This window comes from Peromyscus leucopus, chromosome 6 (genome assembly GCF_004664715.2).
Source record: "Peromyscus leucopus breed LL Stock chromosome 6, UCI_PerLeu_2.1, whole genome shotgun sequence".
Lineage (NCBI taxonomy): Eukaryota > Metazoa > Chordata > Mammalia > Rodentia > Cricetidae > Peromyscus > Peromyscus leucopus.
Window position 1 is genome coordinate 312,231 of NC_051068.1, and position 27,200 is coordinate 339,430.

The 27,200-nt window shown below is 39.6% G+C and overlaps 1 protein-coding gene across 4 annotated transcripts in view; it reads right to left on the reverse strand.

Annotated features, from left to right (window-relative positions):
* Positions 1–1,332: 1,332 nt before the first annotated feature.
* Gyg1 (glycogenin 1) overlaps positions 1,333–27,200 on the reverse strand; it is a 37,738-nt gene continuing 11,870 nt past the window's right edge. For 3 of the 4 annotated variants that reach the window (XM_028860899.2, XM_028860901.2, XM_028860902.2), the window contains 4 exons: positions 19,134–19,260; positions 4,513–4,732; positions 2,395–2,445; positions 1,333–2,140 (listed from right to left, as the gene is read on the reverse strand). In XM_028860899.2, the coding sequence (XP_028716732.1) occupies positions 1,967–2,140; positions 2,395–2,445; positions 4,513–4,732; positions 19,134–19,260 (572 nt within the window). In that variant the 3' untranslated portion in view covers positions 1,333–1,966. The remainder of the gene's footprint in view (positions 2,141–2,394; positions 2,446–4,512; positions 4,733–19,133; positions 19,261–27,200) is intronic. The other variant, XM_028860900.2, reaches the window with a different exon arrangement.

The following is a 27,200-nucleotide window of genomic DNA, read 5'->3' on the forward strand; positions in this document are numbered from 1 at the left end:
ATGTCCTAGATATGCTGTGGGATAATGCTTTTGTACACTGAATTACTATAATGCTGATTGGCCAGTAGCCAGGCAGGAAGTATAGGTGGGATAAGCAGACAAGGAAATTCTTGGAAGAGAAAGGCAGAGTCAGGAGACTGCCAGCCTACCATCCAGGGAACAGCATATAATGAATGGCACACAGGTAACGCCACAAAACATGCGGCAACATACAGATTAACAAAAATGGGCTGAGTTTAAAAAGCTAGTAAAAAGCTAGTAAAAGCTAGTCAGTAGTTAGCCTGAGCTAATGGCCAAACAGTTTTAATTAATATAAGCCTCTTTGTGTTTATTTGGGTCTGAGTAGCTGCGGACCAGGTGGGATACAGGAAAAACTTAGCTACACAGATATAATTTAAGTAAGTTAAGGAGTTATTACCAGCCTCTGAGTGACTGCCTAGTCATTCTTGCCTTTAGGTATCCAAATCTTTGTGTATTCATTCAGCCATACAGAAATAGGAATGACTTAGTATCTATAGGATATAATAGAAAACAGGGACCATAAAAATGAGGCATAAAAGCCATTACAGCTTTTGTCAATTAAATCTTGTTTTTCCCATTCACGTTCAAGTATTCGTGATACTTTGTTTTGGTTATAAAAGGTTGTTTTCGGCCCCACTCTTCACAGCTTGCCACCCAATACAGCCTACACTCGATTGGTACTGTGGGTCATTGCTTTAGGGTGACTGACTGAATGCATAGATTCAGGCACCCACAAGTCTAACAAACTTATATTTGTATTTTTTTTTTTTTATAAACCACTAGAGTGGCGTGGTGGCGCACACCTTTAATCCCAGCACTCGGGAGGCAGAGGCAGGCGGATCTCTGTGAGTTTGAGGCCAGCCTGGGCTACCAAGTGAGCTCCAGGAAAGGCGCAAAGCTACACAGAGAAACCCTGTCTCGAAAAAACAAAATAAAACAAAAACAAAAAAAAAAAAAAAAACCCACTAGAGATCACTGGGTCCAGGACAGAGTCAGATAATTCTGAATGATTACTGAGTATACTTATTACTGGCATGGCCTGATAATTTTTGAAGTTTCAAGAGTCAAACTATCTGAATACTCACCAAGGATGTAATGTATGATAGACTAGGTACCTTTTATTTCACTTTTCTCTACTGATCAGATCTGTCACAATCACTTGAGAATAGATTTAAATGTCTTAGATAATTTTTAAAGCATATACCAGGGTGAAGGTTTATATTTTTGAAACTGACCAATTGCACAAATTTTGAAAAATTACTGGATGATTTTTCCCCAAGGGTGATGTAGAGAAGTACTTAAACAACCAAGATATGTCAATAAGTCTTTATTTGTTATATACGGTGCTACCACAAGTAACCATCAGAGCACACTGCAATTTTCAAGTAGACAGAACTGAAAAAAAGTAAGTCTGCATGCTGCCTTCATGGTGCATAGAAAACTGGTGAACTAACACTAGCTGGTAGACTTATGAGTCACCCCACAATGTTAATAAAGGCTGCTAGCCTGGAAATGGAATTAATTCTCTGACAGGCTTTGGGCAATTCTAAATTGCAAGTCTAGTGAAGGGTACAACAAACAAATATGGGACAATGTCATATCTTGTTTTGAAATGAGACAGATGGAGAGTCAAATTCTGCACCACTTGAGAGAACCATCTCAGTAGCTTAATGTTGGCTTTTCTTTACCACACATGTTGGCAATTGAAAAATTAATAAGAGTTTCTGAAAAAGTTTAGGGTTAAACAGAGCACTTATTCATATAACAAAATTGCTACTGTATAACGTCTGACCATTTCTCACCTTTTGTTCTGCCCAAACCCTCATCTGATGAGGTTTAGTGAAAGCCTCTAACAACTGTAACAGAGTTTTCAAACAGCTTCACATACTAAGTATCAGAAATGTGCCTAAGACATGGATGTGTCCACAGGGAAATGGCAGTGCTTCTATTGTAGGTAAGTGTCAAGTTTTTTCTTGATGTTATCAAAAGAATCTGCTCCCATGTAATCAGCCTGGCCCTGTTCCCAGCGCTCCTTCCTTTCTTCTGAGGACATAGAAGGCTGTGGTGTAGCTGGAGCCTCCCCAATGGACAGGTGTGACAAAGCTCCTGAGACATGTTCCTAGAAGAAAGAGTCACCAGAGGCACCTTAAGAGCTGAAGTACTGATGAACTTAAATAATCAATAAACAGAACATGAGAAAATCCAAAATGAGTCATCATGCAAAAACTGAAAAGCATTACATGAAACAAACAAAAAAGACAAGAATACAAGGGCCATATGATTTTTTTTCCCTGAAAAAAATGAAGACTTCTTGACTCAGTGAAAACATTGGGAGAACAAAGTAATTAGGGTTAATGTTTAAGTTCTTCATACCTTTCTACAGAAGCCACAAGAGAAAGCCAGTGTATAGACCAAGTCTGAAAGCTGCAAACAGTTCAGTAGAAAGTGTAAGATGGACGGACAAGGAAACACCAATCTCATGATAAATTCTTGATCCATGTGGGCTTGGAAAGGTTGAGAACTTAAACAAAATGATTCCTCAAATACTGTGCTTCACAGAGAACTTACCCAGAGAGAGACAATGCACACTCAAGTCATTGTTTTTATGAAGGAAAGCTAAATATTTTGAAGCTGTACCAAATTTTCCTGTTCAAGCTTTCATTTGGATTGCAAGTAGCATCTATTCTTTCAGCTTCTGATAATTTGCTCGGTTTTAGACAACTGTTTTTGTTTCCCATCTTCACCTTTTCTTGGCTTATAATCCTCAGCTCTTGTATTGTGGAAAGAATGGGACATGCAGCAAATCTATTCTACCTTAAATTAGATTCTCATTGCATATGGTTAGGTAATCAAGTGTACCATAAAAGCTGCCATTCAAAAGCTCTATGCTGAGTTAGTACTGGAAACTTACTGGAAGAAGAACAGATTAAAAAAAAATGCTTTTAACAGAAAAAAATGGTGGAACAATTCTTTTATACTTTGTTTACTGTCATAAATGTACAACTGTGTGTAAATATATTGAAAATCCCAAAATTTTAAGTAAAGGGTTTTTGTTGATGTGTAAAATTGTAGATGAGTATTTAAATGTACTTAAACTCTAAGGAGTTTAGGCATAGGGTTTTTTGCTGACATGTGAACAACCGTTAATCCATGTATGTAAATGATCTGAAGCTCCAAGGAGTTTAGGCACTGTAACGTCAGAGTGCAGGCAAAGCAAGAACATGGACATCAGATCCGCCTTGCCTTTGCCTTCTACTTGCAAATACACAGGGATTAAAGACATGGTCACTTATCATTCTCTACATCACAGTACAGGAAGTTGAGTTTACAGTGAATGTCTTTAAGAGACATGTCCTTAAGGTCAAGCTTGGTATGGAGCTAACCAAATAGATAATTTAATTAAGAAAATTCTCTCTTCTTCTGCCATCAAATGCTATACTTAATTATTGGCTCTAGAGATAAACTTTCATAAAGATTATAGTCTTTCAGATAGGTTTGAGTCCTAGAAGTTACTGTAACCTTTTACATGAATAAAAATCTCATGACTTCTCTAAGTAGTATAATTTATCTACAAAGAGGGAATATTAACAATAACTACTTACTGGAATGGACTAGGCAATGAAGGACTTACTGTGTTGCTAGCCACTGCTGTGAATAGGTATTATGATACAGTACTATTAAGAATATGCTATTTACTTCTCCCTTTCTCATGCTTATATTGGATACTACCTCATCATTTATTCATTAGGGTTTTTTTTTTGTATCTTAATGCGTAAAATAACATTCTTCATCTTCTTCCAATTCATCATGAAGAACAAAACTCAGAAAAGTACCTTTAAAATCAGAAAACATGCTAATGAAAGTGGTTGTTATAAAATTTATTGTGTCATGTCCCTCTTACAAAGGGATCATTTCAAGATCTAAGGAGAATAAAACAGGAAATCAGAATATTCCTACAGTATTTATTATGTATTATGTATTCTTATTGTAATTTTCACATAAAGTTCATTTTTCTAAGCAAATGGCTAATAAAAGATATATTTAAAAGTTTGAGGTTTCTAAGCCATAAATGTGGCATTTTGCCCACCTCTCCCACCCAGGGCTAGAGATGGAAGGTAGGGCTTTCACATACTATGTAAGCATTCCCTTACTAGGCTACATGCCTAGGCACTCTTTTCTTGTATAGATTTATAAATTAGGAATCATCTCATCATCATTTTTAATGACCAGTGGGTCAAGAATTCTGTAATTACAATGTATGGATGTACAGAAGAATTCCAAAAACATATTTATTGAAATTTGCCATACAATCTACTTTTTGGTTTTCTGTGCTGTTGTCATTTCCCAGCTCTAAAATGGCCATAGCTTTTCCCCACACTGTCCTACCTCTATTTAAAATAGTACAAATTGCTAAATTCTATCGATATTATCAAGTTTTAAAAGTACAGCACTGTATTTCCTGAAATAAAAGTGAAAGCAAACCGAACCTACCATCATTAGATAGGAGCAGGCATCTTTGACAAGGCCATAGTGTTGGAGCAGGGGTAAAACACTGGTGGTGAAGATGTCCCACCACAGGTTCAGAAATTCTGGATGACTCACGGTTGGGTCTTGACATTCACACTGGACACTTTTTGTTTCATGACTGTAAGTGTAATTCCATGGCTTGATTCGTCCCAAGAAGTGCACAACTTTGGCATTTGCACCAAACCTGCCAAGTGAACAGTAGAAAGGATGAGTAGATTCTGAGCAGTAACAGAGCATCAGCACCTTTTTCTGTGTGTAGCCTCAGTTGTGCACCTTCCATCCTTGGTAGCAGTTGGAAAGAAAACTACTCTAACTGTGGAGAATGGGAGACACTTTGAAAATGCTCATGTTCTACCTCCCAGTAGCTAAGCTCTTAGGCACACATCCTAAAGAGATGTATTTGTGTAGTGGCTGCATTGCTTCTAGTCAAAGTAGAAGCAGTCCATACCCAGTTAGGTGAAGTTAATTGTGTATTCCCACCTTCCTTCACAGAAAGAGTGTACTTCCTACCTCATACTAAACATGGTCATATGATTTAATTTTGGTCAATGGAAGATAGAAATGTGATTGCCTTGTGAACTTACTTGTTTATGTTTACCCTAAGAAGTAAAAACTCCTGCCAGCCGAACCATATTGTCTGTAGCCTGCTGGTTACAGAAGAACTGGAAACATAGGCTATCTTTGCCCAATCTGTGGCCTGGCTCCAATTTCAACTAGGAATGGATGAGAGCCTCTCTTCTGACCTGCCAAAATGTTAAGTAATAAATACTTGCTTGTAGGGCAATGTAGTGTTTTGATATATGTTCATGTTGCATAATTAGATCAGTGTACTCATCCATTTCCTGAGGTATCATATCCTTTTGGTGAAAACTTTGAAAATCCTTCTATCATTTAAAAATATATAGTACATTATTATCTAAAGTCACACTACTATGTTGTGATGTTTCTTGAGTGGTGGGTTAAGGCTGGTGAGATGACTTAGAGGTTAAAAGCATGTACTGCTCTTACAGAGGACCTGAGTTCAGTTCCCAGCACCCACACTGGGTAACCCACAACCACTACAGTTTCATGGGGTCTAAGTGCAATCACTTGTACAAGCCTACCTACCTACCTACCTACGTACCTACATACACACACACACACACACACCACACACACACACACACACAAAGTAAAATTAAAACCCACTTCAGCTTGTATGTTATATATATGTATGAAGAGATGTGTGTACACATGCATGCGTGTGTATGTACTAGAGACTAGAAGGCAACATTCAGTATCTTTCTTAATTGTTTTCCTTGACTTTTGAGACAGTTGGGCTGTAATCCACACATGGCTTTTTATGTGGGTGCTGGAGATCCAAACTTGTGACCTCATTGCCTGCACAGTAGACACTTTACCAGCTAAGCCATATCTGCAGCCTAACACTGCACACTTTTTTTTTGTTTTGTTTTGTTTTTTTTTTGTTTCTCGAGACAGGGTTTCTCTGTGTAGCTTTGCGCCTTTCCTGGGACTCACTTCGTAGCCCAGGCTGGCCTTGAACTCACAGAGATCTGCCTGGCTCTGCCTCCCGAGTGCTGGGATTAAAGGTGTGTGCCACCACTGCCCGGGAAAAAAAAAATTTTTTTTTTTTTGGTTTTTCTTTTTTTAAAGATTTATTTATTTATTATGTATATACAGTGTTCTGTCTGCATGTATGCCTGCAGGCCAGAAGAGGGAACCAGATCTCATTGTAGATGGTTGTGAGCCACCATGTGGTTGCTGGGAATTAAACTCAGGACCTCTGGAAGAGCAGCCAGTGCTCTCAACCTCTGAGCCATCTATCCAGTCCCTCCCCCCCTTTTTTTTTTGGCTTTTCAAGACAGGGTTTCTCTGTGTAGTTTTGCGCCTTTCCTGGAACTCACTTTGTAGACCAGACTGTCCTCGAACTCACAGAGATTCACCTGGCTCTGCCTCCCAAGTGCTGGGATAAAAGGCATGTGCCACCACCACCCGGGCTAACACACTGCACACTTTTGACATGTAATTTTTCATAATGCATACCAAATTTCATAACAAATGATACCTTTAAATGCATAAGAGCTAAGCCTGGTCCTTTATTGGACTGAAGGAAATCTGTGAATTTAAAAACAGACAATAGGGGCTGGAGAGGTGACTCAGTCATTAAGAGCACTTGTTGCTCTTGCAGGAGACCTAGGTTCAATTCCCAGCAGCCATATGTAGTTCACAACCATCTGTAATTACAGCTTCAGGGGATCTGATGTCCTCCTGTGACTCCTCGGACACCAAGCATGCATATGATACACATATATACTGCTGTCAAAACACAAATAAAATGAATAAAACAAAAAGAACAACTCGGATTTCAAGCTGTAGAAGCATTAAAAAAATGGTGATGCCATCCCTGACCTCAAACTCTACTATAGAGCTATAGTAATAAAAACAGCTTGGTACTGGTATAAAAACCGACATACGGACCAATGGAATCGAATTGAAGACCCTGACATTAATCCATGCACATATGAACACCTGGTTTTTGACAAAGGAGCCAAAACTATACAATGGAAAAAAGAAAGTATCTTCAACAAATGGTGCTGGCATAATTGGATCTCAATATGTAAAAGATTACAAATAGATCCATATCTGTCACCATGCATAAAACTCAAGCCCTAGTGGATCAAAGACCTGAACATAAATCCAGCTACACTAAACTTAATAGAAAAGAAAGTAGGAAGCACTCTTGAACGCATTGGCACAGGAGACCATTTCCTAAATAAAACACCAACAGCACAGGCCCTGAGCACAACAATTAATAAATGGGACCTCTCGAAATTGAGAAGCTTTTGCAGGGCAAGAGACACAGTCAATAAGACAAAAAGACAGCCAACATAATGGGAAAAGATCTTCACCAACTCCACATCTGACAGAGGATTGATCTCCACAGTATATAAAGAACTCAAGAAACTAGACATCAAAATACCGAACAGTCCAATTAAAAAATTGGCTAAAGAGCTAAACAGAGAATTCACAAAACAAGAAATACAAATGGCTGAAAGACATTTAAAGAAATGCTCAACATCCTGAATCATCAGAGAAATGCAAATCAAAACCACTCTGAGATACCACCTTACACCTGTCAGAATGGCTACGATCAAAAACACCAATGACAGTCAATGTTGGAGAGGATGTGGAGCAAAGGGAACACTCCTCCACTGTTGGTTGGAATGTAAACTTGTACAACCACTGTGGAAATCAGTATGGCGGTTTCTCAGAAAATTAGGAATCGAACTACCTCAAGATCCAGCCATCCCACTCTTGGGCATATACCCAAGGAATGCTGATTCATACCATAAAGATACATGCTCAGCTATGTTTATAGCAGCACTATTTGTAATAGCCAGAACCTGGAAACAACCTAGATGCCCATCAACGGAAGAATGGATGAAAAAAATATGTTACATATACACAATGGAGTACTACTCAGCAGAGAAAAACAATGAAAGCATGAAATTTGCAGGCAAATGGATGGAACTAGAAAAAATCATCCTGAGTGAGGTAACCCAAACCCAGAAAGACAGTCATGGTATGTACTCACTCATAAGTGGATTCTAGATATAAAATAAAGAACAATCAGACCACAACCCATAGAACCATGGAGGCTATATATATAGCATGGAGGTCCCTAGGACGACTGTGGCTTGTAATGAATTTCGGTTTTACTCAATTATTGAAAAAAAAAATAGCCAAATGAATAGAAACACATGAACTATGAACCAAAGGCTGAGGGGCCCCCAGCTGGATCAGGCCCTCTGAATAGGTGAGACAATTTGATTGGCTTGATCAGTTTGGGAGGCAACTAGGCAGTGGGACCAAGTCCTGTGCTCATTGCATGAGTTGGCTGTTTGAAACCTGGAGCTTATGCAGGGACATGGCTGAGACTGGGAGGAAGGGACTGGACCTGCCTGGACTGAGTCTACCAGGTTGATCGCAGTCCTCGGAGGAGGCTTTGCTCTGGAGGAGGTGGGAATGGGGGGTGGGCTGGGGGTAAGGGGAGGGAGTGGGAGGGAGGAGAATAGGGGAACCCGTGGCTGATATGTAGAACTGAATGGTATTGGAAAATAAAATAAAATAAAAAATGGTGATGAACTTCAGCAACTATCTGGGCCAATTTGTACAGGAAGGTAGTCCTGGCTGCTTGAGAGAACAAGGCAGATGAATTTAGAATTCAAGGTCTACTTACACTATACAATGAGTTCAAGTCCAGGCTAAATTACTTAGTGAGAACCTGTCTCAAAGCTAAAAAAATCATAAAGGCAAGAACAAGAAGCATCACAAGGGAAATGGGAATGCTGAGTGCTTGGGAATTCAGAGGGAAAGAAGGCACTACAGTCAGTGTTGGAGGACAGAGGTTCAAGACAGTAGGTTGTGACTTCAAGCTTATACAGATTGCATCCAGGTATCTTTACTGAATTCCAGCAGTTAGAAGGCAGATGCATGTGCCACCAGTCATAGCCAGAAACTGGGGTTAAGTCCTATATACTTGTTCATAGTTCAAAAGTTAGACTAAGTGGATTTATCCTATATGTATCCAATATATTTGACTGAGATGTACAGCTAAAATAACGTGGACTATTTGGGTAACATTTCCTACCTCCCAATTGCATTTTGTAATGTTTGGGACACATCTAGATTTTGTAAGGGCATGGTTGGGAATAATAATCCTATTGGGTAGGCTTTAATTAATGTATTAGTTGAAGCTAAAAGAGACTGGGCTGTTCAAGGTCATATAGCTATTAAGTAGCAGAGATGGGCAGTTTTGTCTAAGGGTAGAGCTTAACTATCCTGTGATCATGGAAGCAAAGTAAAACTGACAAAGAAAGCTCCTCCTCAAGTTTGCTTAGTATGCTTCATGTTTCTTTTGAAAACAGACGCATGATATCCCAACTCTTTATTTTATACATAGGGTCTTCTTCTTTCCTCCACTTCTTTCCATCCCATCCATGCTGCCCATTCTCTATACTTAAATGGATAGAAATCCTAAGGCCCTAAATAAGTAAGTATTATATCTCGGGCCACTGTGTTTGGTGTAGTCTATAAGAAGCTTTTGTCCATGCATAAAAATGGGTCACATAAAAATAGTCAGTGTAAAGAAGCAAGTCAGGGCCACCAGGGCCATACTGACATTAAGGGTTATGGGAGTTCCAAGGCAGTATAGGTGGGCTTTTCAAAAGAGGAAAGTAAGGCTGGGCGGTGGTGGCACCCGACTTTTATCCCAGCACTCAGGAGGCAGAGCCAGGTGGATCTCTGTGAGTTCAAGGCCAACCTGGGATACAGAGTGAGTTCCAGGAAAGGCGCAAAGCTATGCAGAGAAACCCTGTCTCGAAAAACCAAAAAAAAAAAAAAAAAAAAAAAAGAGGAAAGTAAGGATAGAGAAGCAAGCAGGAAGTAAGGATAGGGACAATGCCTGAGAAAGATAGGCAGGATTCAAGTAATCATTTGCAAATGTTCCAGTGATCGTGAGGGATTCTGTCTCAGAGATCTGATATGTGTGTGTGTGTGTGTGTGTGTGTGTGTGTGTGTGTGTGTGTGTGTGTGTGTGTGTTTTGAAGAGGTGGTGACAGGCACAGTCTCATCCTTGCAGTAGAAATACAAGAAAATGCATGTATAGAAGCACAGGTCTCATAATTCACCACTCCTGATGCAACTTCCCTGCTTGAAGCCATAGCACTTATTTTCCTGTATTAGCCAGCCACTAAACTTCAACCTACATACTGACATTTACATTTTCATTAGCCCATACCTCATATAAATGCCATACTGTTACAGCATGGTAGCAAAGATAATTAAAATATATGGGGACATTAGGCAGTAACTATCCTTTCTAACCTACTGCCTTGACAGTTCACAGATGTAAGCTACCAGGAGTCAGCTGACACATTTTTGAAGTACATATGCTAGAATCTGTTTAGCATTTGCATTATGTAATTTGCATCATTTAATCTCTAAAATAACTATATAAGGAAACCAAGGCTTAAAATTAAAGAAATTGTCAAGGATCAATCGTGTGGCTAGTGACTAAACAGTCTGATTAAACTGGGCCATCTGGCCTCAGGGTCAATGCTCTTTACCAGGATGAGCTATTCTACAAGACTCTCAGGATTATAGGGCACTGTTTGTTAATTTGTTATTCTCCACCTATGGACAGCCAATCTAAGCAGAAAAGGGAATATGTCTAGTGTAGTCAAGGGTTCTGCAATAGAAGTAACTAGTAGAGAAATTACTTAACACCAACAGTCTGAAGACTGTTCTTACAAGGATAAAAATTATACAAAGTTTGAGGAGAAAGGAAAAATAAGAACAAGAAGTAAATGGTGTGTCTTAGGTCTACAGTGACCCACGTATAGATTGTGATAGGCATCAATCACCTAAGGCATCCCCAGCTGCTCTCCTGTACCTCAGTCTACAAACTGGGACTTCAGGCTACATGTGGGAAAAGGACATAATGATCCAACCCATGTTCACAGACTGTCCAGTTCTCTGCTGTTGGCAGGAATGTGCATCTCAGTTTCAGATCCTCCCCACAACCTCCCTGAATTCATGCTGGGGCCCATGGTCTTCCTCTTACATTTCAACAACAATGGCATTTGGAGATAGCCACAGGCCTACATTTCACTGTGGTTCCAGGCCTTGGGCTCACATTCATGAATACATGTTTCCAATACTCACTAGCTAAATTACTATTACCTTTTGTAATAAGAAAGGACCCTCTTCCTTCTAAATATCTTTACTTAGTCTACCCTAAGAGAGGGGAAAAAAAATTTGAATAGTTGTTCAAAAAACAGTGGATAGTTGTTTTATAAACAAAGCAGTCTTCAATTCTTAATACGCTTGTTTGAGGTAGATGCTAAGATTCTAAGGCAGTGGTTCTGAACCTTTCTAATGCTCATATTGTGGTGACCACCAACCATAAAATTATTTTCATTGATACTTCATAACTGTAATTTTGGTACTGTTATATATACATCATAAATATCTGATATGCAGGATATCTGATATGTGACCCTGTGAAATTGTCCTTCAACCCTCCAAGGGGGTCTCGACCCACAGATTGAGAACCATTGCTCTAAGGAGTCTGGGGTGTGGATGAAATTGCCCTTTCTGATCTGAGATATAGAATTTCTTACATATAAGAAGATGAACAGGATTGTAGAAAATAGCATGCCACAATGACCCCGGATTTCTGCAACAGAACAAAACAAAATGTAGGATTTTAGTACCTTTCCTAAAATACTAATTGGGGCAGATTATTTAAGAGAAGACAAGAAATAGCTCCTAAAGACTGAAGAATGTGGAAGTAGAAAAAAAGGACAGAAGGAAAATGATGCAATGGCTCATAGAGTCAGGCAGTGACTTCTACTTATGGCTTCGGTTGCTGTAGCCAGCCTTATTTCTGTGCAGTAAGGAATAAGGACTCTTACATACTTTAGTAGTTAGATGAACTGCCACATACATAAAAATTACAGAAATGGATAGTAGTAGAGAGCAAGAGAAAGAAAACATGTTAGAAATGGTGCCTGTGTTGGTCACCAAACACAGGTAGTCTGGTTCAGCCCAAGGGCTCCTGAAGGGTGATGGAAGTAGAGGGGTAAGAAGACAATGCTAAGTGGGAAACAAACTGCAGCTCAGGAATGGAAATGAAAACAAACTTGGCAGTTTTATGTAAGGTAGTCATAGTAGAGAACGTTCTTGGAAGTCATGTAGGACTATCTTGGTATGAGGAGTAGTGTCTGGGTCCCATACTGGCCACAAAAGTTTAGATGATCCTTCACCTATATTACAGTATGCCAGCTGAAGAGCAGAATAGCCAAGGAGGCTAAAGGATTTATCTGATAGTCTTGTATACAAAAATGAGCAAAAGGTCTCAAACACTGGTCTGGTTTTTGTATCCAGGGTTTCAATTCATCTGGATACAAGTTTCAGATAATGTTTCACATGTACATTATGGTCATGGGGGAATGACTTAAAAATAGTTTCCCATCCTTTGGTCATTTGTAAAAATCCAAAAGAATCATATCAAAATGAAATAAGAGTAAGGTCATAAGTAAAAGGAAAATACTTTCTTTCCAGACTTTCATGGGTATGGAAATTTCATTCAGTAGGACACTTGCCTGGCATGATGTAGTTCTGGGCTTAAGCCTTAGCACTGCAAACATATAAATGAACAAATAATTTCAGCCTAAATATAAATGTGGGTACACAGTTTATAATCATGCAAATCAGGGTAATATCTGCTGTTTCCCCACCAAAATCAGCAAGTGGGTAAAGTATAAACCACCTTGCAGAAAGAAAAATAACCAGTGGCTAGGAAAGGGGCAATATTGATGTGAGAACATAACACTCAGTTGACACTAGCTTATAACAGGAATAATTAGGGGTTTTTCTGACATACCCTAGGTTTTTCCACAAAATCACCAGCCAGGAATTTAAAAAAGAATTTTGGTATAATTGTCTCTAACTTATCAAGAGCCATTTATTCTGACCCAGTAAGGGGATTTGTATCAGCTTGCATACATTTCTTAAAATAAGTATTCTAATTTTAACTTGACAGAATCTCTAAAGAGTCATCCAGATCACAAGACATAGTTTGAACCCAAGCCAGCAACAATAGTGCTTATGTTAGCTGTTGAAATAATCCCTGTGACCTGATGTTACCAAAAGATCAGATGGATAATATATGGCTAGTTCAGTAGTTGGTAACACGGATGAGGCTACAGGCCTGTTTAGAACAAAGGAACTAAAACAGGAGGGTACAACCAGAAGCAAATTTATCAGTCAACTTTTTATGTGCAGTGTTCTATGAGATACTAAGAAAGAGAAAGCAGTACTTGTGTGATGCATCTCTAGAAACATGCTAAAGACACCAGGCATTCTCTTGCCCACTCCAAAATAGCTCATGCTCTCTGTCTTATCGCCACTCACTCACATGCCTGTTCAGATTCACACATGTAGAGAAAGCTACACAATAGTTCTTCCTTACTAGTGATGAATACCTCCCCTTCTCACCAAAATGCACTTCTCACAGCCATCCACATTATAAGTTGGGAACCTGACATGATGGCTCATGCCTGGAATCCCAGCACTTGGAGCGAGGAGCTGAGGTTAAGGACTGTTTGAGGCCAGCATGGGCTACATAGTGAGTTCAGGGCCAGCTTGACCTAGTACAAGTTTTTTTTTTTTTTTTAAAAAGTCACAAACTCAAGTGTACATGAGGTATGGTTAATCCTGAAGAGGAGTGATGCACTGAGTGAAGTAGGGATGTGAAACACAGAGGCATTCCTATTCCATCCTCAGACACAGCTACAAACAATTTTTCCTCGCCTTGCAAGTGAACCCTCTTGATAGACTTCTAGAAGTCAGAACATGAGCATTCAGTGCAGATTTGATAGCTTCGATTGAGTCTAGTCAGCTACATTGCCTGTCAGGCTAGCATTTCTCCACAAAAATCTTAAAATGTCGAGGTAGACTCTCCTGGGACAGCATGTCTTCCTCTGCCTCTACCAGCTGACTGGGGCTTGCATCCTACCTGCCAATCCACATACACACCCATTTCCCTCATGTTTTTGAGGATGAAATGTCCTGGCTCCTCTCTGAGCACAACCTCTCCATGTGGACCCTAGATCCCTTCCTGTTCATCCACTCACAGACATCATTTCTAGATCTCTCCTCAGTTCTCTGGTTTATTAATGACATCCCGCCACATGCCATTCCTATTGCTAGAAATATGTTGTGATATCTGCTCTCTTTACAAAAAAAAAAAAAAAAAAAAATCTCTATAATACTTTTCCCACTCAACTGCTCTCCCTTTTCTGCTCCTATTCAAAGCAGGTATCTAGGAAAGCTGTGTACATTTACAACCTCCATTCTCTTAGACTCACTTCAGCCAGGATCTCTCCTCCACCACTCTACTACATGTACACTGAAGTCACCAGTGACCTTTACATTCTACGTCCATTTCTAAGTTGTCATTTTATCTACAACAGCACTTCACATAGATGAGGTGTTCCTTTCTCCTGGAAACATTTTCATTGTGAGGCTTTCTACAATACCACTACTTCCTGGGTCTCCTTGTATCCTTCTGTTCTAGGCTTCTTACCCCTTCTCCTCGGTCTCAGTCTTCAGGATTCTTCTACCAATTACCAGTCCTTTGGTTACATCATCTTATGTTGTAGCTAAAAAAATTTTATGTCCTGGCAGCTCTAATAGTTTTGTTGTATTCAGACCTATCTCCTGACTTGTTTACAATTAAATTTATTTTTGACAGTTCCATAGATGTACATATGGCCTTCTGATTGCTCTCACCCTCACTGTCTCTTATTTCTCTCCCTCTCTGGAATATTCCCCCCTTCCCTACAAATTATCCATATTCATGGCTTTTGTTATGTTTGTGAGTTTGATCAGGACCATTTTTATGATTGTTAAGTTTGGAGCTATTCTATCAGCTCAACACATCCAAAGACAATAACTCCCTCTTCGAGAATCCCTCGGTAGCCAGTAGTTCAGCAGTAAGGGGTAAGGCCCCAGGAGCCTTTTCCCTATCCCTGGATGACACTTGTCAGGGCCTGTCTTATGTAGGACCAATGCAAGAAACCATAGCTGTTTCAAGTTCATGAATACAGTGCTGTGTCACATCTAGAAGATGGCACTGCATAAGCTTTCCCTATTTTCCAGCACTTTTTTTTGCAATGTTCTATGAGCCGTAAAGGGGCAGTATAAATATCTCATTCAGGGTTGGGGGAATCCTTTTATATCTGTTTATCTATTTTACAGTTTTGCTAAGATATTAATACACACCTCCAAACTTCATACCTCTAATACCTATCCCCAAAGATCTTCCTACCTTAAGAAATGAAGCATTTGCATTCTACACACTCCAATGATCTTATTTGACTATCCCACTAAATACTTGATTTTTCAGAGGAAGCTTGAAGCTTAGTGAAATTCCTTAATTTTTATATTGTGGTGCTAGGAGTCAACCCCTAATTTTTAAACAATGACAACAGAATTTAATAAAATTCTGCATAATACAAATTAAAGATACATATGGGACAAATGAAATATGAAGACTGAGAAAACAATATCTGTAAGAAAGGCTTGTCTTCTTTTTAATCTCCTTTTTTTCCCTTCCATGAGCCCCTCTCCAATTCAGATGTCAATATTCAACCAAGGTTCTACCTGTGGGATCTCACTTCTTTCACTTCTTTTTGCCTATCACCAAGAATGCTTCTCCAAGCTGGTTTGGGAGGCTAAAGACTGTGGCATAGCAATAGAGTGTTTGCCTAGCATGTACAAGATCCTGATGTTTGCTTTCAAGAACAACAGCATTAAAAAATATACAACAAACATAACCTAACAAGTATAGGGTGAGTTGAGGTTGATATGGAAACTTTCCCCTGTTCATGAAGACTCGGGTGATAGCAGAGCAGGCAGCAGTAAGATCAGGGACAGAATACCCAACAGAGATAAACACTTAAAGATTAGGTCACATTGAGAAATAGGACTCCTGAAGTCCAACGGGTATTACTAACACCCAGAAAAGAGATCGAGGTATCGGCAGCCACCCCTTGGTTCTTCAGCACTGAGAACATGTCAAGAAGCTCTACACACTTAATATGAAGTAAATCAGTAAACAGCAGGAGATATGACACAAGCAACATTTTGGGATTTCAGGTGAAGATGTGGGAATGTAAAAAGAAACAGAGAGGAAATGTTACAGTTGTGGTGAACACAGTCCTGGGGTAAGCCTGAGACAAGGGTGTAGTACAAAAAGTGATAAAATTACTAAGTCCTTTTCCTTTGTTTTGTTCTATCCAGATGATATTCAGAAAGGCATTAGGCTTACTACTCCATGGCTCAAATACATGTTCATTCCCATGAGGCCATTTGAGTTGAAACTATATGTAATAGTACACATTTTAAAAGTGTGTGTGTGTGTGTGTGTGTGTGTGTGTGTGCGCACATGCAAAGTGTGCATCATATATTTCCATAGTGCATGTGTATGTGCATAGGTGTACATGCATTTGTGTGAAGAGTCTACTTTCAAATGGCTTCTCTGCCAAACATTTGGGAACAACTAAAGGTTTTTGAGACATCTTAGCAAATAGTTATGTGAAGTTTTGAGATAAAATCTCCATTCTTTCCAATGAAGCCCCTTGCTTTAAACCATTCCTTAGTCTCCCCTCCTACCTGCTATTACCCATGGTCACCCATGGGAGGCAGCATGCACCAGAGCTACTCAGCCCTGCAGACCACCAGGCCATTCTGAATCCAATGTAGGCTACAAATTTACAGGCCTCTGTAGAAAGCTATGGTGGCCCAGGTATTTATGATGGACTAATTAAGCCTAAAAAATGATTCTGACATTGATACATCTTAACTTAAAGCATAGAAGAAATGAACTACCCACATCTTGTCATCCCTTTCCCAGTGTAAGGAAATAGAGGGAAATGTCTATGAAGCTAGGTCTCTGAAAGAAAACTAAAAACATTTTCTGGCAGATGGAAGAGAAAATGAGCTCCTGAATTTGGTTTCATCATTCTTCAACAGGCAGCAGTCAGAGGAGATAAGGTCTGGCTTTGAGCAGTCATATCACAGAAATGAAGAGCTGGCCCCACTGAGGGCAAGCTACCCTATGGTAGCATAAACTCCTGTCAGCCTGCAAGCTGACCATTGGATAACTGATCCTGATTTTCTCAATATATTCTACAGAAATGGCAAAAAATCAAGGATCTTGCCAGAGCCAACATCATCCACTGCACCAGGAGGAGGAAACCACCCTGGCCATTATGACCATTTAGATCTCAAACTTTGTCTGGGAAATCCACTCAGAGCACATGAAACAGTGGGGTTCTTTGGGAGATATGGACCAAAGCTCTAGCAAAGAAGTCCTTTTTCTTCCCCAGCACTAAGGCTGATCTCCCTGCTTCTGTGTTAAGAAACACAAGCAGTGCTCAAGCAAACCAAGCTGTCCCAGAAAGGTGGGATGTGTCCGATGTTGGCAACTAAGATGGAAAGCAGATTAGACTAAGCCTCAGGGAAACAGAAGCTTCATGAACACTAAGTTCATCGTGTTCAGGAACTGGAGCTAAATGGATGACAGCAGATTCATGCCTCCCCACCATATTCATCCCAAAACACCAGTTCACTGCAGAACCCAGAGCACTGATCATGCCACTAAAAATTCTTTGCTCTCACATGGTTTTTGCTTGTTACACACATTTAATCAGTTGGATTATAGCAACTGCTCTACTATAGACAAATTCAGCTCTAGGGAGCCAAGCTATCATGTCTGTAGAACACTGATCAAATAGCAGGACTCGTTATGAGTCAAGAAGGATTAAAATAAACCAGGCCCACAACTGCATACAACACAGATTGTATTTTACAAGCCCAAAGACTGAGGAGTAAAAATAACATTTATGTTCTTGGTGATGTCATCCTATTCTATTTGCTTTACTCAGAATAGTGGTGTATTTCTGTATTAAGAGTTTGCTTGTCTTACTGTAGGAGGAAAAAATTGATAGTTTTTCAGAGATATGCCAAGGAAACAGTGAGGGAAAAATACAAAATACTCATAATTCTTATCTGGGGATAGTCACGGAGTCTGCCCCAAAAAGCACTGAAAAGGAAAGATTCCTGACATAAAAATCCAGACATGATCATTACTGTGGTGCAAGATATACAGAGAGGACTTTGGATAATGAGACATGAGGGCTAAAAGCCCCATTGTCCTGCTCACTCAGTAATGTCCTTGACACACAGGAATGGGAGAGACTAGTTCAACTCTCAAAAGAGCCTCACTCATGTCTATAACTCAGGATCACCCTGACAGCTAGGCCCCTGTACAAGAAGTCTGAATCATCTTCTCAGTTCAACAAAGATGAGTCAGAAGCTAAAGAACAGGTTTAAGGCTTTCACAGTTTGATAAACACTGCAATGAGGTGGCACAAAGGACCTTTCGCTTAGTGCTCAGTGCAGACCAGACTCCTAATGCTTACAGCTCTCAATGCTCACAATAACTCCATGAAGACACTGGCTCCAGCCCAGCATCAGTAACTGTTAAGTGGCAATTTCAGGATGTGAGCTGAATGCAGTCAGTTGCAAAGTCCCCCTTTCAACCACAACAGCACACTGCTGCCTGTTCTAAGTCCCCACAAGAACCATGGAGAAGACTGTTAACATCCTCTTTGTGAAAAAAGAGGAGGGGAAAAAGGAAGGGGAAGGAAGATCACAGCTCAGCAGTTACTATGGTGCAAAGGGTGGGTTTGCACCTTGTCTGTGAACTCCATGTCTGTGTTCCAACCCAAAACAGCGAGGAACCCTGTTCCAGAAGGTAGCAAAATGTCCCTGGGCTGCTTCAAGTATAAAGCAGTGGGTAATATCAAGCCTCTCAAAACTGCAACCACGTTTCTTACAAGAGCAAGCTTTTCTCAAAGCACCAACTATTATTTTCCCCCAAAGACGATAGAGGAAAAGCCCACTCCCCTGCCCTCACCATAACCAACAGCAGTTAAGCTGTTTGCACTTACGCTTTAAATGCCGGGAGGTAGGAGTATATTGAAATGCTGCTCAGGTTATACACAAATGGCAGGTGTTTCCTGATATCTGTCGTTGCCCAGCCACTAAAATATGTATTCAGTAGACCCTGGTCCCCACCTGAAAGAAAACACACAAACAGAAAGGGATTATAGCTTATAAACCTCTAAGGCAGTTTAGGGATTTTATAGAAATATATGGAAAACTTGAGCCGGGTGGTGGTGGTGCACGCCTGTAATCCCAGCACTTGGGAGGCAGAGAGGCAGGCGGATCTCTGTGAGTTTGAGGCCAGCCTGGTCTACAAAGCGAGTTCCAGGAAAGGCGCAAAGCTACACAGAGAAACCCTGTTTCGAAAAACAAAAAAAAAAAAAAAAAAAAAGAAATATATGGAAAACTTAAAATAGTAATTTTGTTTTAAATAATAAATTCCAAGTCATATCCTTTAGGATATTTTGGGGGTAAATGGCTATTTTCTGATTTATTTTCAACAAATACTTAAGAAATAGCTACTATATGCTACCCATTGTACCAGGTACTATGGAGCCAATGTGAATAAGATATATGGCCATTATCTTCACAAGTAGTGGCATAACAGATGCTGATACTAGCAAGTCAAAGTTAACAAAAATGATCACAGATGGGAGTAAGAGCAGAGAAGAAAAATGGACAGGTGTTGCTGGGAGGTGGTGGCACATGCCTTTGATCCCAGTACTTGGGAGGCAGAGGCAGGAGGATCTCCATGAGTTCAAGGCCAGCCTGGTCTACCGAGTAAATTCCAGGAGAGCCAGAGCTGCTACACAGAGAAAACCTGTTTTGAAAAACAAAAACAAACAAACAAACAAAAAGGACAACTGTTATAAGGATACATGAGTATGGTTTAGAGAAGGCTTCCATAGGGACACTGCTTGAGCTAAGACCTGAGGTCTACTGGGGAGTACTTGACAAATATAGGAGAAATGAGCAGCAGATGAAGAGCTGGAGAGGGCAGAAATTAGCACATACTCAGCTCAGAGACAGGGAGGGACAGGAGGCTAAAGAAAGACAAGGAAGTAGACCAAGTGAAGGGTTCTGGGGTAGTGAATAGTTCCATGGAACCAGAAGAACCACAGCATATCAGTTTTCAGATGAGATTTTATACCTAAGATTAAAGAAAAAGGAAGAAGAAGAGTAGGAGGAGGAAAAAGAGGAGGAGGATGCAGCGGCAGCAGCAGAAAGCAAAAGCTAGCAAGTTGGAATAAGGAGTTGTCTTCTGGGCCCCCAACTTCCAGCTCCTTATTCCTGGGTGATTTCCCTTTTGAAAGAGTGGCCTCACTTTCTAAGAAAGGCATGAAGTCCAGGAGCCCCAAGGGCTGAGCAGGTATTTTGCTGTATAATTGTGACTGCCCTTAGCTAGCATGGTGATGAACCATCAGGGACGTGTTGCTCATGGATACAGTAAAGTACATGTTCAGCCCTTGGGGCTGGACTCCATGCCTTCCTTGGAAAGTGAAGACATGGCCATTCATTTTAAAGGAAAATAAGTAGGGCATGGTAGCTTTTGCCTAGAATCCCAGCCTTTTGTCTATAGTTCCCCAACTGGGGAAGCTAAGCTGGAAGGATTGCTATGAGTTTAATGTCTGTCTGTCTGGGCCAGAAAGTGAATTCCAGCACAGTCTAGGCTATAGAGTGAGACCTGGTCTCAAAAACAAGCAAAAACGAAACAGGGGAGGCAAACAAACAAAAATCTAAAAAGCCAAGAACCTGACGTAAGTCCCAAGTAAACAGGTAAGGAAACCATCTCAAAACACAATCTTCCTTTGAGTTTCTATTTTAGCCTCTGAGAGTTCAGAAAATACATTTAGAAGCAGAGTCTTGAGTAGACACATGGAGTATGTGAGTGAGGGGAGGTGACATGCAGAATGTGTGTGTAATGCAAGGAGACGCATGGGCTCTGTGGTGTGTGTGTGTGTGTGTGTGTGTGTGTGTGTGTGTGTGTGTTGGGGGAGACACAAGGTATGTGTGTGGTGGGGGTGATGGAGGAAATGAGTCAGACTCTAAGTGGGAAGCTAGCATCTGTGTATTTCTATCCTGTCCTGGGTCTGCTTTATGTCAAGCTCCAGTATTCTCTTTCACCATTCAAAAAGCTCAATAGTCTGTCTGTTCTGTTTGGTTTCATCAGGACTAGACCATTTCAAAACTATAGATATCTTAGTAACTTTAAGAGAAAGTAGTAAGATCAGGGCTTCTTATTTAAAATCCAAATGTGCCTGATCCCCACTATGTATATCCTATTTTTTTTCAAATACCATCCATCAAATTGACAGGCCAATGGCATTCAATGAGTGAACATCTATGGAATAAGTTCTCTGTATAGGAACCTCTAACAGGTCCCATTCCTCAACCAACAAGTGAAACGAAAATCAGAAATGAAACAGAATATGCTTCATTATTTCAAAGATGCAGTGGATTAATTGGTCATGGCCCCCAAATGTACATATTGAAACTGTAATCTCCAAGAGAAACTGAATTTGTGTCATAAAAGAGTGGTCTAGGAGGCCCTTTACAGCTTCCACTATTTCAGGTCACTGCAGAAAGATGGTATGGGAGAGCAGAATGCTGCTTTCTATAGACAATCTTCCTTCATCTGGACCTTGGACTTCCCAGTCTCCATAACTAAGAAATGAATTCCTACTAGTTACAGGCCCTTGTCAATAGTTTCCTTAAACTATACAACAACATAAGATGTTCCTATCTATATAGACAAGCATGTTTTCTGAGGCACAGGATATTAAAACTAGTAACTACACCATTCAGGGACTTACTTTGTATTTCACAAAGATCATAAAAAATGAGGGCGAGCTGGGCAGAGGTGGCGCATGCCTTTAATCCCAGCACTCGGGAGGCAGAACCAGGGGGATCTCTGAGTTCAAGGCCAGCCTACAAAGCAAGATACAGGACAGGCACCAAAACTACACAAAGAAACCCTGTCTTGAAAAATAAAAATTAAAAAATTAAATAAATAAAGTGGGAGATACAGACACTGATGTCCAAGGACAGGGGTCTGCAGTATTACTAATTTTCTTTTCCACATAGTCATCAAAGCAAAGACTGGGGAAATGATTCATAACAGCTTTATTTATTATAGGGCAAAGCTAGAAATAGCCCAGATGTCATCCAAAAAGTACACGAATATAACCATAAATAAAATGTCATAGAACAAAGGAGCAAACTACTAATGCATAGGACTTGGATTCATCTCAAGAAAACTATGCTGAGTGAAAACCAGCATGATTCCATTTATATAACCTCCTTGGAGTGATAAAACCATAGAGGACATATTTGTGGCTGCCAAGGACAGAAGAGAGCTGTGGCTGTAAAGGGCATCATGAGGGGCCCTGTTCTGTTCTTCACTGTGGTAGTGGTCACAACAAAGTACACGTGTAATAAAATGAAATAGAATCACATCCATACAGACATACAAGTCAGTGCATAAGTAAAATTGATGAAACTGGAATAATATTGGTGGACTGAATCAATGTTAATTCCTTATTTTAGTATTATATTACAGTTATATAGGATGTTGCCACTGAGGGAGATGGGTGAGGGATATAGAGAATCTCTACTATTTCTTACAGCAGCATGTGAATCTACAATTCACTCAAAATAAAAATAATGCAGAATAAACTACAAAAATATAACAGTTTAACAAGGGTCAATGTAATTAAAATGTCAAATACAATAAAAAACTGTTGGTCATTTTGATTCTAAATTCTATAAAGACAGAGATTTTGGCTCTTTTTGCTTATCACTATCATCCCCCCAAATGTCTTAAATACTGGAAAACTATTTCCTAAATGAATGCAAGAACCTTCAAGATATTCCACAGCAGAAAAACTGAAAAACCATGAGGGAGAGTAAACTAATCACTCATAGTTGTTATTATGTCATTAAAGTAAACATAAAGACCATCAGTCCACTGTATATTATAAAGATACATACCTGCATACATTGCAATTATAATTAAGACATAAACATTAAACATATAGGAATAAAAAATGAAACAAGACTTTATATTAGATGATTGGTGCTATAGATGTTTATCCTTCATTTTTTCTTACATTATTTTTGTAACTCAAAAATATCAATATAAAGGGGCAGGAATAGGAATTATCCTAAGACCTTTCTAAGCATTTTTTATGTATTCTTTTTACTATCAACAGAAAAATATACATGTAGATGATAAAACATATTAATAATAGAACTCTACACATCTACCATTCAATTTAAGATCATGAATGTTGCCAACAGTGTTCTGTATTCTCTGTGAGGGTATACACATCCAATCCCATTGCCCCTCCAACATGGGTAACTATTAAGTTATAATTACAAATGAAATTCACAATTATTTTACTATATATGTATCCCCAGACAATATAAGCAGTTGTTCTTATTTTGAACTTTAGAAAACTACTTGTTTTTCTGTTACACTAGTTGTTTGTTTGTTGGCAGACCTAGGGTTGGAACCCAGAACCTTATGCTTGTTGGGAAAGCATTCTACCACTGAGCTACATCCTCAGCCCTTCTACTCCCTATTTATGGCACAGAGATGGCTCATTGGTTAAGGGCACTAACTGCTCTTCCAGAGAACCCAGGATCCAAATCCCACTACCCACGTGCATCTCACAGTTGTCTGTAACTCCAAGATCTGACAGTCTTACACAGACATACCCACAGGCAAACATCAATGAACATAAAATAAAAGTAAATAAATTTAAAAACCATTCTTTTTTTTTTTTTTAGCTCTGACCTCCAGGCAACTTTATTTATTAACATACAAATAAAATCACATTTAAGCACAAATAAAATATCACCAGAACTATCTTATAATGTCTTTCAAATCTGTATACTTACACCTCTTTAGTGAGTTTCTTTTCTAAAATTCTTAGCAAGAAAAACTATAACTATCTAATCTTTAACTAACTATAAAAAAGAAAAGAAAAACAATTCTTAAAATGAATATTGGCTACATACATAAAGCACCAAAAAAATCCCACGAAGGCCTGATTAGCAAAGTCTGACCACTGCAAGTTAGGAAACAGGAGTCAGAGCTGCTGGCCTTGTGTACGCACTAGCTGGTGGCCTCTGGTCATGAAAGGTGGTTTCTCTTTATTGTCAGCCTCGTCCCCCGACTAAATAAATAAATAAATAAATAAATAAATAAATAAATAAATAAATAAATAAACATTCCTAGCTCATGAGCTGAGTGGAAGGCTGAGGGCACCTAGACATCAGGAAACAGTAAGGACAGAAGGCAATAAAGTTGCCTTTGGTGAATCAGTGGTGCACATTATGCTAGCAAACCTGAAATCTCAGTAACTATGGCTATTGATTCCATCATATGACTACAACAAATCATTATTTATCCTAAAACAGTGAATTAAAATTAGAATTTTAATTAATTAATTTAAATTAGTGCTATTTAGTGATTTTGTGGTTTCTCAGAGTTAATTTTTAAGACAGGGTCTCATGTAGCCCAGGGTGGCCTTGAACTCTTTGTAATCAAGAAAAACCTTAGAATTCTGTTCTTCCTGTCGCTACCTCCTAAGTGCTATAGTTACAGGTGTGTGGCACCACATCTGACTTCAGGCAATGCTTTTAATTGAGCACTCTAGAGATATCAGCTTTCTCCAAACACAGTTTGGCATTCACAGTCAGGTAGAAGCATGAATAAGAAAGAGCTATGTAATGTCGTCAGTGGCACCCTCATTTTTTTTGTTTGTTTTTTAGAAATATTAAGATCACTATTCAAAGCATAATATGCATATAGGTACATATGTACTACAAAACACTAAAGATGCAATGAAGACTGCTGAATTTCTACTACCAAAAACATTTGTAATCATCACCATCCAGCATTTTGTCCAGCACTTTCTATCAGTCTTAGAGGTAGCTTAATTTACTCTGGCAGGTTAAGACACTTTAAATCTTAGTCATCTCAGAACTGACAAATATGATTAGCAGTGATCACCAGCAGCTGTGATCTGGTAAGCTGGAATAGGCCAACATGGGTGAGGTAGGGAGCAAGAAAAACATAACAGGGGACACATTGCTCCAGTTTTGCAAACAAGAACAAATATCCAATTCTGCATCATCCTTCCACTAGGCTGCCCAAAGCTTCTGACCTTACAACCCCATAGCACTTGAATAGGGTTATGAGCTTGGTAACCATGGGCACATAATAAGAAGACATTGGTTCTATTGGTTTTATAAAACAGTGATTGTTGCCTTTGAAATTTGCCCATGTGTCCAATGCTGTCTAGTTTCTGGAACTGCATTTTGTTGGAAGATTGCTTCCCCACTGTCACAGGAGGAAGGTATAAAACAATTCCAATTTAAACATGAATCTCAGTATCTCTGCCATAAGAATATTCCTACCATTGTGCTCCTCACTTGTGATTCAGGTTCCAGTAGCATAGGTCTTATCCAAGTGCTTGATAGAAATGCAGAATGTTGAATATGAAAGTTGAGGAGCATTGGTCTGCAGTTTTTTGGACAATGACTCCTTTTTAAGTTTTACTATATCAATTGGTATAACACTTAAAGATTTCACTTCTATAGAAAACAGCTAAAGTTTTATGGTATAGGTATAATACATATGATCAATGAGAGGTCCAACTCTCAAATGATTCCTAATTCACTAAGAAGGCAGAGGGGAATATATTAAGCAAATAAAGTTAAGAAAATTTTCAACTATTCTCAATCAGGTACTGAAATGACACAAAACATATTTTCTAAAGCTGGCTTTTACATTATTTCTGGAAGACACTATCACTGCTGGACACAGCAGCAAGCCAAGGATTACCAAATCACAGCTAATACTGCTCTGGGGAGAGTGGAGATGTGAGGTTTACCTCTGGAGGTATGAGGTTTACTAGGCATCAGTGGATTAACCCTACATGGCTTAGGTAAATCCGGGCACTTGGCCCATGCATTCCCGAATTTCACTGGCCTCAACACATTTAAACCAAGAACAACTGATTTAACAACCCATGTTACATAGTAGCTCTTTTCACTTAAAAAAAAAAAAAAAGATTCTTAATGACAAAGTTATATTATACACATGCCATAAGACACTGATGTTAGCAAGAATTTCCAGTCTGAGGCAGGGGCTCCTGGTCCAGAGTCTCATTAGCATGCTGATCCTGATAAGAATCATGATTACATAACTACCTGTCAAGCACCCACAAACTCTCAAATACTGAGCTTGTAAGACTATTCTTGCTTCAACTTGGTGTCCAGCTTCGATTAGAGCTTAAAATAATTTTTGAAGTACTGATTGAATGGACCCATTATAGAAATGCAGGTGAGAGCAGTAACATCCAAGAACAGCAGGAGACTACTGACAGCTGCTGATTTAGAATTCTAGTTTTCTTGGGCTTTGCAAATCAGAGGGGAAGGAACAGAGCTGCAGAAAAAACCTAAATCGAACTGTGGACCAATAGCTGAGGAGCCCCCACAGTGCTGGACTAGGCCCTCTGAATAGGCAAGACAGTTGTTTAGCTTGAACTGCTTAGGGGGCCCCCAGGGAGTGGGATCTGGACCCATCTCTGGTGCATAAGCCGGCTTTTTAGAGCCCAGTGTCTATGCTAAGACACTTTGCAAAGCCTTGGTGCAGGGAGGAGGGGCTTGGACCTGCCTCAACTGAATGTTCCAGGCTCTGCTGACTTCCCATAGGAGACCTTGCCTTGGAGGAGGTGGAAATGGGGGGGGGGGTTGGGGGGAAAGGCTGGGGCGGGGAGGAGAGGAAAATCTGTGGTTGGCATGTAAAATGAATAGAAATTAATCCCAGCACTTGGGAGGCAGAGGCAGGTGGATTTCTGTGAGTTCAAAGCCAGCCTGGTCTACAGAGCGAGATCCAGGAAAGGTGCAAAGCTACACAGAGAAACCCTGTCTCGAAAAACCAAAAAAAAATCTCTTAATAATAATTTTTAAAAAAAAGAAAAGAGAAGTCCATGTACATTTGAACAACAGTGCTGGTGATGCTGGGGAGAAATACACTATTCTCAAGTGTCATCTGTGCA